The following is a 16,460-nucleotide window of genomic DNA, read 5'->3' on the forward strand; positions in this document are numbered from 1 at the left end:
CACTGAGAGGCCCCCTTAGCGTGGATGGCTGACCAGACTTTCCTGATTTCTCAAGCCCATTACCAACATTTATTTGGCCTATATATGAATCTACCTTCTGCTATGGACAATGGATATCTTTAACTTTAGATTATATTTTCTGTAAAATAAGAATATGGTAATTTCAGGTACTTATGCTTGTAATCATAGCAAGCCACTTACATAAACTATTTTCAGTAAAATATTAAATAAGAATTCATAATAACTTAATCATACTATAAATTGAGATATATCATAATCATGTATTAGTCTCAAGTATTTTTCTTTTCTATTGTTCTGATCAGTACTATTGATAGTTCTAGTTCAATTGAATCTCTGTCTCTGAGATTCATTTATTCTTACTTTTTAAATAGCTATGTAACTTGCAAGGTGAGATTGAAATATGCTCAATGATTATTAGTATGGACTTCACTGTATTTTATTTATTTACTTATATTTGATTTGGGGGCTGGTGGTGCTCAGGACTTACTCTGTACTCAGGCTCTCTCAAGAATGACTTCTAGTGGTGGAAAGGGGAACATATGTGGTGCCAATGATCAAACCTGGGTTTTTGAACTCAAGTCAAGTATCTCACAAATGCACTCTAGCTCTTGCCCTTGATTGCATTTTAGAAATCACTTTTGTTAGAAGCAACAGACCCATAATCTGGGGTCTGTGAGTACAATTTTATCTCCTGCAACATTAGTTACCAACTGAATGCATAGGGACAAGTTATTTTGATTTTTCATTTTATCACTTACAAAAACAGTGATGCAATATCAGCTTTACTAATACAGTATTGTTACAAACATAAAATGGAAAGTGTACAAAAAATACTTGGCATATTGTAATTGAAAAGTAAAGGGAATTAGTCTTAAGCTCTGTAAAAAACTAATTTAGTTTTGATGAAGCTCTTAACTATCTAATATTTCATATAATCTGGAATTTTAAAATATAAATAATATTGCCACTATTATTATAGATCATGACAGAGGAAGTATGTAATAGTTATTAAACTTAATTATTTAAAAATACTAAAATCTTCTTTATATCTTGACTACCACAATACCACATGCATGGTTATACTTGCATTAGCAAGGAAGGTTTTACACTTTCCGAGTAGAAACTTAACACTTACTTTCTATTTGCATAGAAGTAAGATCAATTCTTATTTTCCTAAAAACAGTAAAGCCAGCAGCCTGATAGTCATTTTTACACTCACAGTCTTGCCTCCTGCTTCCATTAAAAGGGCATTCATATGGATTTTTTAATCTGAAATAAAAAGATCAATTTTAGGATAAGAATATACAATAGACAATTTTTTAAAGGATATTGAGGACACATCTCTGTTCTTTGATAATATAATTTCTAGTTAAATGAGAAAATTTATAAACAAATTTGCAAAGGAAAATGTAAGTCAATTTGTGTAAAATCAATTAACTATAGTATTTCTTAGTTTTGGTACTGGGATTTTTTATTTCTCTAAAGAGACATATAGGTCTTAACATTTTCTATGTTTGTTTACCCACAGTGTCTTAGTTGATCTCTCTATGAACATATGTTAATACTCAAATCTATATTACTGAAAAAGAAATATTTTTGTTACATATTAATGTCCACCTGCTCCTAAATTTCTTGTCTCTATTGTGAATTATTCAATAATCATTCTTATTCTGGTACATTTTCATTAAGGGTATAAAATGTAAGTTAAATATAGCTCACCTAAAACCATATACTTCTGAAAAGTTGTCTTCAGTTTTGATTAATGATATATATTCTCTGGGATTCTCCAAATGCATATCTGCACAATAGATCTAAAGGGAAAATGTAAAATATTCTGAAAATATCTTTTCAAAATTCAATGGTCAATAGTAAACTCAAATAGGCACAGTTTTCATACCTTTATTAGCCTTCCCTTAATATTAAGATAATAATCACCATCCTTGGTAATGTTGTTTTTTATTTGAACTTCCTTGCAGTTTATAAATGTCTTACCTGCAAGGAGTGATTATAACAACAAATTATAGATAGCCATAAATTGACCTTTGACATTATAAACATTCTGAAAAAATGTATACTTCATTTCTAAGAAATAGTTGTTTTCAAAATGTAATTAAAACTGTTTTAAATCAGATAGATACAGGTATATTTTCTAATATTACTTACAGTTATTGGCAAAACATTTCTTCTGAGCATCAGGTTTTAAACCCTTTAAACATAAGTCACTGGAAAAGCCATTTTCAGCCATGCATTCTACTTTTCTCTCCATTATCCCAACACCACAAGTCACTGAGCACTATGAACGAAGTAAAATTTGAAGGAAAAGAACATATGGATAAAGGCTTGTAAATCCAAAGCGCCTCTTCTAAGAATGGATCAATATAAGTAATCCATTTTGTCAAGAGCTATTATATATACCCAAATGCCCTCATACTGGACAAATAATTTGGAAGAAATCTTTGGGCATGAGTATTATTTTATTACTTATAATTTATGAGATTTTGCAGTCTATTTTGTATAATTTATTCACTATTTTATAGAAAAGGCATATGAAATGGTGATTATTCATACTAATGATTAAATCTAAATGAAATGGAATATCTTGCAAAAAACTTCCATTATTAATAAAATAGATGCTTTAGTTTCTTGACTTAACCAAAATATTTGTCAAGTATAGATTAAAAGTGCAAGTTCCTGTGCTAAGATATCTAAGAAATAGAAGTAAAATTTCTGAGTTTTACTGATAAGCCTCTTCTAGTATTATAGTAAAAAATAAAATCGATTTTTTTCGTTTTTTTTATAACTAGGTAATAATTGTTTTTATTTTTATAGCTATTAACATTTTTATCTTTATTTAAGCACCGTGATTACATACATGATTATAGTTAGGTTTCGGTGATAAAAAGAACACCCCCCCCCTTCACCAGTGCAACATTCCCACCACCAATGCGGGCCACACCTGATGGCACTCAGAGGTTACTCCTGGCTCTGTGCTCAGAAATCTCTCCTGGTAGGCTCAAGGGACTATATGGGATGCCGAGCATCAAACATGGGTTTGTCCCTGGTTGGCCGAGTGCAAGGCAAATGCCTTGCCACTATGCAATTGCTTTGGCCCCGAAAAATAAAATTAATTTCTATTGACATTGATTGATAAAGAGTTGGTTTTTTGTTTTGCTTTGTTTTGGAGCCACACCTGGTGACACTCAGGGGTTATTCCTGCCTATGCACTCAAATATCGCTCCTGGCTTGGGAGACCATATGGGATACTGGGGCATCGAACCATGGTCCATCGAAGCCTAGCGTGCTCAAGGCAGAGGCCTTAAGGCTTGCGCCACTGCCCCGCCCTTGATAAAGAGTTTTAGGCATCAAAAATTTGTGGCAACTCTGAAGACTTGTTAAATATGAAAATACCTAAAAATTTCCACACAACAAAGACCCAATCAGAAGATTTTAATTAACGAGTATTTATTTACTAACCTTGCTCCATTTTCCAACTTTCCAAGTGGCCGTATGCAAACAGCTCCTAAAATTGCATTTGTAAGTCTGAGGGGAAGGTAACACGGGGCATTCTTGATACTCTACAGGCCAAAGTTGATGAAGCTTATGTTTCTCAGTAGATAGAATTGGAATGCAGTAAGTAATCTTCTGTTGGTAGTCAAATCCACAGATACCTGCACACTGAAGAAATTCAGAATCGCAAAGGGAGAAACTTAATCATAAGTGGAATGTAATATTTGTTATTTAGGAGGCTTAATAACACCTCCTTAATTCTATTTTTTGTTTCATTTACAGAGCAAAGATTCAGAGACAATAAACTTTCTTCCAAGAACTGTATCAGTAAATAAAAGAATTCATATTTAAATAGTTTGGGTGAGTCATATAGATAAAGTTGAGTCTGCCTTTCTCAAGGCCAACACTGATTTGCTCCCTAGCTCCATGTATTATCTTCTGAACACAACCAAGAGTGATACTTGAGCACAAAGTCAGGAGTTATCCCTGAGTTCTTCCAGTTGTGAACTCTAAAGAACAACAACAATAAACATACTTAAACTATTTTGTGTATTGTAGAGTATATATGTGTGTTAAATTTATACAACCAATAATAATGAAAGAAACTTATATCTCCCAGTAGGAACAGCTTTGGAGAGATTTGTTCTTAGCTTTAGCTTCTTTACCTTGGTCTTAACTTACTAGTAATTATGTATTTATTTTTAATTAATACATACATAACTATGCATTTATTATTTATAAACACATATTTATTTATCAATACATATTATGTGATGTGTAATAATACCATTTGAATCAGGTAGGTTTGAATCAAATTTGATTCAAATAATACCATGTGATTTCTACTAGCAGAAAAATAGACTATCAGAATAAAGCAAAACAATAGCTTTTAAAACACTATCTGTCAATAAAAACAGTGCTTGCTATGAATTTGAAATTGGCAATGTGATCGATCCTTTAATTCTTGAAGCTGAACTTGAAAGTTTCCAGCTCTTAGAACAAAGAGAAAGAAAGAAAAGGCTCTGACCAGTACATTAAAGTACCTTTAGAATATCCAGTGAAATTAAACTAAAAAAATATCAAAAGACAGCAATTTGCTGCATCTAATATTCATATAGAACCCAATATAGTGCTTGCTTCCTCTTGAGCATGCAGAAAACCTTATTCACACTGGGTAATGCAAAGCATAAAGTATTCAGTGGTGCCTCATCAGAGTTGTGGAAAATAATTAAACCTGGACTACTAATGTTAGGTCACAATCTCAAATAACAACTCAAATGTGCAAGAAAAAAAAGAATGAAATTTCTTCCAATGAAAATAACTATGTTAAAACCAAATTCGAAATAAATGTATAAGAATTTAAAAAAATGTACTAAAGTTAAAATCTTATTTTCTGGAATGCAATAGTCATAACTACCATAAAAGCAAGCTTTTATTATTTTAATTTGATTTATTCTCATTCTACCCACTGCAGCATAATAGTAGTCTTGAAAAATGAATTGATGGGGCCGGAGAGATAGCATGGAGGTAAGGTGTTTGCCTTTCATGCAGAAGGTCATTGGTTCAAATCCCAGCGTCCCATATGGTCCCCTGTGCCTGCCAGGAGCAATTTCTGAGCATGGAGCCAGGAGTAACCCCTGAGCACTGCCGGGTGTGACCCAAAAACCACACACACACACACAAAAAAGAAAAATGAATTGCAACTTGGCAAATATCAAAACCATAGAAAGTACATGAGTATGTAGAATAGTCTTGGACATCCTTAAAAGCTGCATTTCCAGATAATGTCATTATTTAGATGTTTGGTGGCTTACTGTAAAACCTGCTTTGCAAGGCTGACTTCAAGAGAGTTAAAACTTGCAAATAAATTAAACCCTACAACCACTTTCTTTTGCAGATATATGTTATTCTGAATAAGTAGCAATAAGGTATGTTTATTTGCCAAGATATGCAGTAAAATTTGTGTCACAACTAAAATAAAAATGTCTTCATGAGCTGTGACTGTTACACTCTCTTCACCACTGCTTGTAACATTCCCACCCCATCTTCCAATTTGCTTTGAAGTGACTAACAAATATGAAAGACCTGTCTCTTTAATTTAGGTCAATAATCATGCAGAATTGTTGACCAAGACATTGTTAACCAAGCTTGCAAAAAATTGTTTCATTGGGAGGTATTGGGAATTTGCTTAACATCCTAATCTTTCCAGATGTTAAGAAAAGTTTCCTTTATTCAAGAAGTCAATAAATTGGTATACATAACTGACTCGAAATTAGCAGCCAATTTTGAAAGAGTTTGTAAGAATAAAATTGTGAATAAGTAGGACTGTTTTTACCTAAATCTTTTCTATTTCTCAATCCTCACGTTTTCTGAATCTCTAAGACCAAGAAATATGCCTTGAATAATTTGTCCCTGTGCCGTTTTGGCAAATTAGCTTTGTCTGAAAATTATGACTTGTTAAGAAATTGAGTATAGGGTGGGGAAAAAAAAGAAATTGAGTATAAATACTCCATCTTTTGCTTTGAATAAACAGAACAGAGCTTAAACTGAGAGAGAGAGAGAGAGAGAGAGAGAGAGAGAGAGAGAGAGAGAGAGAGAGAGAGAGAGAGAGAGAGAGAAATTTTGACCTAGGGACATTTGTTGGACATCATTCAAAGTCACTATTTAACCTGCAGTTTCCACTTCCTGAGCACAGAGCCAGGAGTAGCCAGAATGCTGCTGGAGTTTGAAATCCCGCCCCCCCCCCAAAAAAAAAAACCCAAACAAGCAAACAAACAAAAAAAGGAAGTCAATGTACATGTAACTCCCCCTCTTTTTCTATCATTTGACTGTAGATATTTCATTCCTGACGCTCAAATTTAGTATCAGTTTCAATCTTTATGCTGAGTTGTTTTATTTACCTGTGACGAATCCCCAGTTACCACAATATATTTGCAGGGACTGCATTTTTTAACTGAAGGAGGTCTGGTTGAAGGAGCACAAAAACTTTCATTCACTTGAATGTTCTGTGCATCCATGCACTTCACTTGCCGATACGTCTCCCTTTTCTTACATGATGTCGAACACTAGAAAGACAATTGTGAAATGAACAACATATTCGCCTACTGAAAAGATGCCTTTCAAAGTTCCTTAACACAACTCACCTCCAGCCACTCCTCTGCCACCCAGTGGTACTGCATACAGTCTTGATTCCAACAATGCCTCTGAAAATAAGGCCGAGTGGACCTATCACACATTTCTTCAGACACTCGACCAATGCCTCTTAGTCTGCAGTAGACATCCCTTTGCTGAACTCCGGAGCCGCAGGTCACAGAGCACTACAAGGAAGTCCAAATAATTTGAAAAATTAGGTGACGATGTTGAAATCACATTAAAATTACAGTATAAGTCATGACCTATTTTTAAATTTGTTTGAAGCATGTTCTGATCACTGAAAAATATATGGAATAAATATTTTAGTATCACCTGCCCTGGAGTCTCTCTACAAATAGTTTTAATCGTGTTTTGATCATAGAAAATATCTGAAATTATTATTTTAGTGTCTGCTCTAGAGCATCTCTACAAAAATATAGAATTTCTTTATTTTGCTCTATCTATTGATGTCTTCCAGAAAATATACAAGTTGATCATGTTATACCAGACACTTCATCAAAAACTCTATCTTTCTTCTCTTTTAACTTCAATATACCAAGTAGCTACAAAATTTAACACAGAAAGGTGCAATCTTTTTATGTACTTACATTATTAGGCCACACATAATGGTGCTCATGACTTACTCTTGACTGTACTCAGAGGTACCTCTTGTGCTCCAGGGATTATAAACTGGGCTGAACTAAACCAGGGCAATTACTTTATCTCCTGTACTATTTCTTTGACCTGTAAAGTGTTTTTGAACATCATCTAAATCCCTACCTGCACATATTTGAATGGTTTAATGAAACAGGATTTAGCAAAACTTGTATGTATATTGTAAACTTAGACAAACCTGTAAATACACTTAAATAGCATTTGAATTGAAACATAATTTGAATATTTAAAAATTGGGTATTTGGGGGAAGGGGGAATTTGTCTGCATATTTGTGAGATTTCGAAATGCATCACCTCTGTTTCAAGTCTGATGTTAAAATATTAGATAGCAATGATGGGCTTCTGTGAAGAGAAATCAGCAAATGAATGATTTCACCGGAATAGATTCAATGGGTTGAGTGGGATATATTATGTTACTGTCAAAGTTGTTTAATAGGTTTTTCATGAGCAAGGAGAAGTGATCCTCATTTGAATGACACTGTGTTAACTAAAGAGGACATGAGACAATGAGAAATCTAACATCGTACTAATTTAAAATTTTAATATGTAAGTCAAGCTGGTATTTATTAATTAGCAGAATAAGTAAAAAAATTTCCCAGACACTAGGAAAAATGGGGATAGTTTAATTTTTCAATGATACTAGTATTTAGTTTGTATCTTAAGATATACCTCTTACCTTCAGAATAAATATACCTGCAGACTGTTTCCTTTTTATAGCACTAAATAAAAGTACTATAAATCCTTTCATTTAAAAACTATTAAACACCAGGTGAACTGCTACTTCAAAAGTTATTTAAGCCCCTCTCCAGTCATAATTTTACAAATGAGTGTTTCTACTTCACGTAATGAAATGAAATTAGTGCATACTGAGTGACTATATTGATACGTTTCAATTTATGTTGTTGAAACAAAATAGTACCAATCTCATAATTGCCTCTTAAATTACACTTCAGTCAAATATGTTATGATGAGTATTTTGCAGTGATAGCCTCCATTCACCTCTCTGGGTACTTTTAATAGGATAAATCAAAAACCAATGACTTCACAAGTGGTCATTCGTTTCTAAAAGGTATTTGGGTACTCTGTGGTTGAACAAAGCCAATTTCTATGACAAGGAAAGTCAATTCAGAAAGAAATAAACAGTCTTTGAACATTCATCCCTATATCTCAGAAACACCTGAAATGCATTCCTGTAGTAAATTTTACATAGTTTTATACATTATATTAACTCAGAAACAATTTGTTCCTTACCATTGATTCACTGTTACAGGTTGGTGGTCACAGTTTAGAAAGTTTCTCATGAATACTAACTCACAGCATCTGCAGTAGCTGCGCAGCAGCACAATAATTAGGGGAACGAACAAGAATGTTGGTGGCCAACAAGCAATAATAATCTCCCTTTGTCTTTTCCAATCCCTTAGTGGCTCTTGCCTGATGAAAATGGGCAGTTCTTGCCATCGGCTAAGTTTAGTGTCTTTTTTCACCCTTTCAGGGAAAGTCACTTGGTCAATATTTTGACACTTCTTAGTTCCAATAAAGGGATGAAAACAAAAGCCAATTTGAGATAGGCTCTAATAAACAATATTGCTAATAAATTGAGATGATTTTGCACTAAAAGCACAGCTTCTAAATTAAAAACAAACAGAAACAGTGAGGGAGAGAGAAAAAGAAGAAGATGGAGGTTTAGGGAGGGAGAAAGGAAGTGAGGGATCAGGTTTGAGCAATTACAGTTCTTTATGTCCTGTTTCAAAGTTTCCTAAAAATAGATTCAACGTTTTCTAAAAACAGCATATATTTGTGGAATTTACTAAGTAAAACAAGTTAAAGAGAAATCATTTTTTGTGCTTTTGAGCCATACCCAGTGGTGCTCAGGATGTATGTAAGGTGTACTGGAGATCCAACCTAGAATAACAACATGCAAAGGAAGTGCCTTACTTTCTGTACTATCACTGCAGTCCCAAGACGAAGTTCATTTTTGTTTCTGTGTGGTTTGGGGGCCACGGTCATAGATGCTCAGGGATTATTCTTGGCTCTGCACTCATTAATTACTCCTTGAAATGTTTGGGAAACCATTTGAGATGCTGGGCATTGAACCTGGGTTGGCTGCATGCAAGATAAGTACTCAACCTGCAGTACTCTCACTTTGGCCCCAAAGGGATGCATTTTAAAACACGTATTTTTCTAGAAATATGTTATACAAATAACTCTGTGTTCTTTACCAAAATTAAAAGTAAAATCAAAAATAATTTTTAGGAATATTGGAGAGATAGTACAGGAGTTAGGGCATGTGCCTTACACATAAATGACTCTGGCTTTACTCCTGGTACCGCATATAGACCCCTAACCATCACCAGAAGTGACCCCTTTGTTAAAGGAATCAATCAGTACACACTGAACACACCAGGTGTGTTCCCAACATGCCTCCCCACAAAGAATTTAGTTTAGGTGGACTGAGAAAAAGAAATATGTTTGTTCTTAGTTTCAGTTAAATATAAAACAAACTCTCCAGCCTCAGACATTTGAGAGGCTATCTTCTACACAGATATCTGAAGTGTTAGATGTGTGCAGTTTGCTAAATAATAATTTGCTGACACAGCGACACCCAAAGGCTGTCATACTGCACTACAGTTCTCAGCACAATCAGTGCTTCTAATGGCTTAGAAGCCCAGATGAATCTTAAGTTTTTTCTCTTATCTGGATTCCTCTGTTCCTAAGCAACATAGTTCCAACATTAGAGACAAGGTATTCTATCAACAGAAAATATATTTCATTTTTTCTTTATAGAGCTAAGGGAAAGTGTTCATTTCGGTGAAATGAACAAGTGTCTTCAAGATATTACTACAAATAACTAGAAAACTATGCTGAAGTCATACTTGAACTGAAATCAGGCTTGAGGAAGTTTTCCCTGTTATTATTTTGATTCAGAGTCTTCTGTATTAAACAAACTGGTCTTTGCTTGGCAACCACATTAAATTCATGTCTCTCCCAATTTAAATTTTGAGCCTTATTTTCCCAAATATTTTATTTTGTAAAAATATTTCTCAACCTAGTTTTGATTGTTGCATCTGCTTCATTTACAATTAGTCTTCTCATGTGAGTCCATTTTAGTCTTTCTTAAGTCAGATTTACCCATCTAATTCTGACAACTTCATAACCTTCAAATAATCTAATTGCCTCTGATATTTATCAATCCTTTCTCTAAGATATAATCTTATTTAAAATCCAAGACCTGGGTATAGAACCAAGTAAGTTAAAATATATGTATAATCAGAAAATACATTTATCATCTTATATTAATTTATATACATATAGATACACAGGTATATACTGCTAGACATTCTGGAACTATATTTTGGTTAATAGTAGTGACTGAAAATGTCTAAGACTAATCTCTGCAGAGACTACCAACACTCAAGAGACAAGTTTGGAGCCATTGCAGGCTGCCTCTCCCCTATCCTAGAATTTGCAGGTCATGGCAGATATGCCCATGAACCACTGGTACTGCCATATTGTTGAGCTCACCAGCCCAGACCAACGCCATCATAATGTTAATACTAATTTCCCAATACAAATACAGCAAATTAGTGAAATTATTATAGAAGCCACAAAGGCTCCACAAACAAAACCAATAAACTAACTAAATAAATAAATAAGCAAAATGAATTGCTAACTAGCAGTAAACAACAGTAAATCTTCAAACAATGACATAAAAGCCCCATTGTGATATATGACAATTAAAAAAATTTTAGTTATATTTTTAACAGTTCTATTACTTTTATCTGAACCAAGAAATAGTAAGAAAATTATTTATACTTGCCAAGGGACAGGCTTCAGAATGCTTGGGAGATTTGTGTCAAGGGTGGAGGCAATGGAACATTGGTGATGGGATTGGTGTTAGAATATTGAATGCCAAAATAACTGTATTATGAATATTCTGTAAACCATATTGTTTTAAATAAAGTCAATTTAAAAAATGACTAATCATGGAAACAGCAAATGTGTTAACATTGTACAGTATTCAGATCACAGTGAAAATGTATAATGAAATCAGAGCTTAGTGTCATAAAATATTCAAATTATTGAAAGCATACAGAACAAATATATATATATATAATTATGAAATATATCACATACCTCCTTCCATCTATTGGCTTTCCATGATGGACATCTGACAGATCTACAAGCTTTCTGCATTCGAGGTTTTCTTAAATGACTGCAATATTTTTCTTCTAATTTTCCATGGAATTGGTCAGTGCAAAATACTTCGCGATACTTTAAACCTTTCCCACAAGAAACTGAGCACTGAAAATAAATGATTTCACGAAAGTTATTTTATGTTGATTTATTTAATCAAAAAGTTATAAAATAAGGCAGAGTATAATAGCATTATTAATTTGGGCAATATGAGATACTCTTTTTTGTTTGTTTGTTTTTTGCTTTTTGGGCCACATCCTGTGACGCTCAGGGGTTACTCCTGCTATGCGCTCAGAAATCGTTCCTGGCTCGGGAGACCATATGGATGCCTGGATCGAACTGAGGTCCATTCTGGGTCAGTCGCGTGCAAGGCAAACACCTTACCGCTTGCTTTCACTCTGGCCCCAAGATGCTCTGATTTTTATGCATGTTCTTGATTAGCCATAATATACCAAGCACTTTCCAGGCATATAAATGGTTTATACATAGTTTGCAAGATTTAAAAAATATGTAACTAACCTGTGTTACCACATATAGTCTAAAAACTTGCTTTATATTTTGTATAATCACCGCTAATTAACTCATACTTTTTCACAATGCAAAATACGTTTTGGAATATAAAATTTCAAATATCTCTCAATGAAGGACAATGAAAAAATTTTTATTTTTGTGCAAATCTGTTAAGACTTTTTTACATTGTTCTGTTATATGCATGTTTTTATCATAGTTCTATTATACTTAGTAAAATTTTAAGAATTAAATCCTTAAAGATATAGTAAAACAGTAACCTGACTTATGTTTTTAGTCAATTACTATTTTATCAGTGAAACCAGGGTCATAAAGTAATATATGTGGGCTCATATACACTGCTAGTTTTTTCCCCTTACTTGTTAGGTGTCTGACTTTGCTTAGAACATTTCACTGTTTTAGACTTTGTTTCTTATTTTTTTTAAATAAACACCATTTTAAAGGTATTTTATGAAGATTAATTAATTAAACAAATTATAAAATGAGTGAATACTCAGTAAATATTATTAGTTTTGTCTTCTGACCTTGTCCACATAATCTCAGAGTAGATTCCAGTTTGCAGAGTAATATATGTACACACAAGAGCACGAGGATCCTAAACAATTACTTTCATTTTTCTCAGACAGATGTTCACATCTGGTTTTACTTAGGAACATATATTAAATTCAGAGAACATTAGATAATATATTAATCATTTTATTTATAATGAGTTCAAACAGGCTGTCTAGTAATAATATTAGATTACTTAAATATATTAAATTTAAGCATAAATAGTTTAGGGATAATTTTTATATTATCTGAATATTTTATTCCCTTTGTGTAAGTATATGACTTAACTATTAAAACTTACGGCTATACTGTGCTGTTTAAGCTTCTTCCCATTAACATATTTTGCATGCCACTTTATTCTAAGAAAATCTCTAATTAAATTATATTAAATGCATAAAAATAAGAAACAAACTTTATGATCAAATTTCATTAAAATGTCAGTAAAATATGAAAGGAAGTACTTTGTGGGGCTGAGAGGTTTGAGTTAAGTACTCTGTGATGCTAGGGTCTATTATTGGGTTCAAAATGGAGTTGGCTCTAATCAAGGCAAGCTCATTTACTCTTGTACTATCTATCTAGTTCAGAGAAAGTGACATTTATAATATAAATGAGTGGTTTTTAGGTATTTTTGTCAAATACTTGAATTATTCAGGTGTTTCATTTTTCTCTTTTAACATTTTTTCTTTTATTAATTTAAAATAATTTCAAAATTAGAAACATATTTGCTATTGGGCCCCAGTCATAAAAAGAACAGCCCACTTCACCTGTACAACATTCCCATGCCAATGCCCCATCTTCTTCCTTCTACCCCCCCCCCCCCGCCTGTATTCGAGACAGGTATTGTACTTCTCTCACTCATTACCATTCTGATATAGTTGTTAGTGTAGTTATTTCTCTAAGTGTAATCACCACCTTTGTGGTGGCAAGCTGCATTTTATGAGCCGGTACTTTCAGCCTCATCTTTATTGTCTCTGTTATTACAATAACATATTTTATTATTCTTAAAACCTATAGATGAGAGACTGTTCTGTGTCTATCTCACTCCTCTGATTTATTGCACTCAGCATAATAGTTTCCATGTCCATCCATGTATAGGAAAATTTCATGACTTCATTCTTTTGATGGCTGCATAGTATTCATTCCATTGTGTATGTCTATCACAGTTTCTTTAGCCACTCATCTGTTCTCGCGCATCTAGGTTGTTTCTAAGTTCTGGCTATGATAAATGTTCTGCAATGAATATTGGCACACAGAGGGCATTTTTCTATTGTTTTGTGTTCCTAGGGTATATCCCTTAGGAGTGGTATAGCTGGATCATACAGGACCTCAATGTCCAGTTTTATGAAAAATTTCCATATTGTTTTTCATAAAGGCTGGACTATAGAGCATTCCCACCAGCAGTGAATGAGAGTTCCTTTCTTCCCACATCCCCACCAGCATTTATTGTTTTATTCTTTGTGATGTGTGCCAGTTTCTGTGGTGTAACAGGTACCTCATTGTTATTTTTGACTTGCATCTCTCTTATGATTAGTGATGTGGAACATTTTTTCATGTGTCTTTTGACCATTTATATTTCCTCTTTGAGAAAGTTTCTGTTCATTTATTATCCCCATTTTTTGATGAAGTTAAATGTTTTTCTCTTAAGTTCTGTCATGGCCTTGTTTCTTAGATATTAGCCCTTTGTCTGATGGGTATTGGGTGACCTCTGTATCATAATCACTATTTTTTAAGGTGAAGAAGCTTCTCAGTTTAATATAGTCCCATTTGTTTATCTAGCTTCCACTTTATTTGGACAGTGATGGTTCCTCCTTGAAGATGCCTTTAGTCTCAATATCATTGGGTATTTTATCTACTTGTTGTTTTATATTCTTGTGGATTTGTCTCTGATATCAAGGTCTTTAATCCATTTGGATTTGACTTTTGTGCATTGTATTAAATGGAGGTATAAGTTAGCTCTTTTTTTTTTTGCATGCAACTGACCAACTTTCTCAACACAACTTTTTGAAGACACTTTCCTTGTTCTATTTTGCATTTTTGCCCTTTTGATCAAATATTATTGATTATATATGGGGATTATTCTCTGAATACTCACATCTGGTGCAAGACAAAGTTTATTTCTCTCATCATTCCTATTCAATATTGTGCTGGAAGTTCTTGCCATAGCAGTTAGGCAAGAAAAAGATATTAAGGGCATCAGATAGGAAAGGAAGAAGTCAAGCTCTCACTGTATGTAGATGACAAGCTATTCAATTTACAAAACCCTAAATACTCTGATGTTTTGTATTTTGCAAATTTTGGGGATTTCTGCTTAATATTCAAAAAAATGAAACAAATTTTAATAATAGTAAGTTCTATTTTTTGTTTGTTTTGGTTTTGTGACCACCTAGTTTGCTCAGAGCTAACTCTTGGCTGTGCACTCAAGAATCCCTCCTGGTGGTACTCAGGGGATCATACAGAATATTTTGCATTAAACCCAGTCAGTTATATGCAAAGAAAGTGACAAACCTACTGCACTCTTTCTCTTAACTCCAAATATTTTTTCATATTTCCAAATCAAAAGGTAATTCTTTAAAAAAGTATGTAATATAAACATGTTAAAGATCAACTTTATAACTCAGCAGTATATTCCATTTATAACCATACTGATAAATACATTGCAAGTTAGACATTGTAGTTTATAAACAAATTTGTAATTCTTCACAAAAATAATTAACACATTCTTTTTAATGTAAGATAATCACCCTGAGTGTCTTAAAGTACTTGCTATGAGAGAAGCAAGAATACCAACCCTGGACACAAAAAGGTGAGACCTGTGTACCACAGAAAATTACCTCAATAGAAGATAAGAATTCTTATTGGCCTGTGAATCAGAGAAGGCAGGACATGCTCCAGCAATCATCACAAGGTGAACAGAGCTCTGCCCACAAGCAGAAGGATAGGACTAGCACACTAAGCACTAACAGCAAGGGAAACAAGCAGACTGTACCAGGAGGCAGAAGAGGCAGGAAAAGAAGAGGATAAGAAGAGCACAGTACCTCCATTCCATGGCAGCACATTTCTTCTAGTCAAGAAACCTCAGCATAACATATAAAAAACATCAACACACTGCAAAGGTCATAATGGGGAAATAGCAGAGAACTCCACCATTTTCTAGATCCCACTTAGAAAATGAAGATGGTAGTTCTGAAGACCCAACTAGTATCAGACGCCTATATAGCCACTCTGACAAATAATTAGAGAAAAAAATTGAGGATGTTCAGAGAACTCAAAGAAACCAGAAAAGGAACAGAACAAATTGCAAATAAGACTCAGAGGATATTAGAGTAGAAATGAGAAAACATCAAACAAAAATAACAGGAGTGAAACTTGGTAGATAAAATTAAAAACTCACTGGAATAGCAGAATAACAGAATCACTGGAATAGCAGAATAACAGAATCACTGGAATACAGAGCAAAAGCTACTGAAAATAGAATCATTGCGTTGGAAGATGAGCTGTAAAACACCCCAAACAATAAAAGAGGATTGAAGAGCCTTAAAATAAACAAACAGAAGATAGAAAAAGTTTTTAAAATGAGTGAACACATGACAATAAAACATTGGTATATACTCAATAAAATGACACTGGAGTTTCTTAGACCAGTAAGAAAATTCCCATGAAAAATCAACAGTAAAGGACATCATTGCTGAGAAGTTCCCATAACTAAAACATAGATACATGCAAATCCCGGATGCCCAAAATGTTCCAGTTAAAATAGACCCAAAGAAAAGCACCCAGAAACACAGCCTAGTCAGAATGATAAAAGACATAGATTATAAATAGAATAGTGAAAGCAAAAGAACAGAAATATTTTA

At 33.6% G+C, this 16,460-nt stretch overlaps 1 protein-coding gene across 1 annotated transcript in view; it reads right to left on the reverse strand.

The window, feature by feature from the left end:
- ADAMTS20 (ADAM metallopeptidase with thrombospondin type 1 motif 20) overlaps positions 1 to 16,460 on the reverse strand; it is a 150,091-nt gene that overhangs the window by 17,028 nt on the left and 116,603 nt on the right. Inside the window, exons 30-37 of the mRNA XM_049783876.1 lie at positions 11,470 to 11,637; positions 6,672 to 6,845; positions 6,429 to 6,593; positions 3,496 to 3,696; positions 2,185 to 2,314; positions 1,919 to 2,013; positions 1,741 to 1,832; positions 1,157 to 1,290 (exon numbers count right to left, since the gene is read on the reverse strand). Coding sequence (XP_049639833.1) covers positions 1,157 to 1,290; positions 1,741 to 1,832; positions 1,919 to 2,013; positions 2,185 to 2,314; positions 3,496 to 3,696; positions 6,429 to 6,593; positions 6,672 to 6,845; positions 11,470 to 11,637 — 1,159 coding nt within the window. The remainder of the gene's footprint in view (positions 1 to 1,156; positions 1,291 to 1,740; positions 1,833 to 1,918; positions 2,014 to 2,184; positions 2,315 to 3,495; positions 3,697 to 6,428; positions 6,594 to 6,671; positions 6,846 to 11,469; positions 11,638 to 16,460) is intronic.

The sequence above is a fragment of the Suncus etruscus genome, chromosome 11 (genome assembly GCF_024139225.1).
Source record: "Suncus etruscus isolate mSunEtr1 chromosome 11, mSunEtr1.pri.cur, whole genome shotgun sequence".
Classification (NCBI taxonomy): domain Eukaryota; kingdom Metazoa; phylum Chordata; class Mammalia; order Eulipotyphla; family Soricidae; genus Suncus; species Suncus etruscus.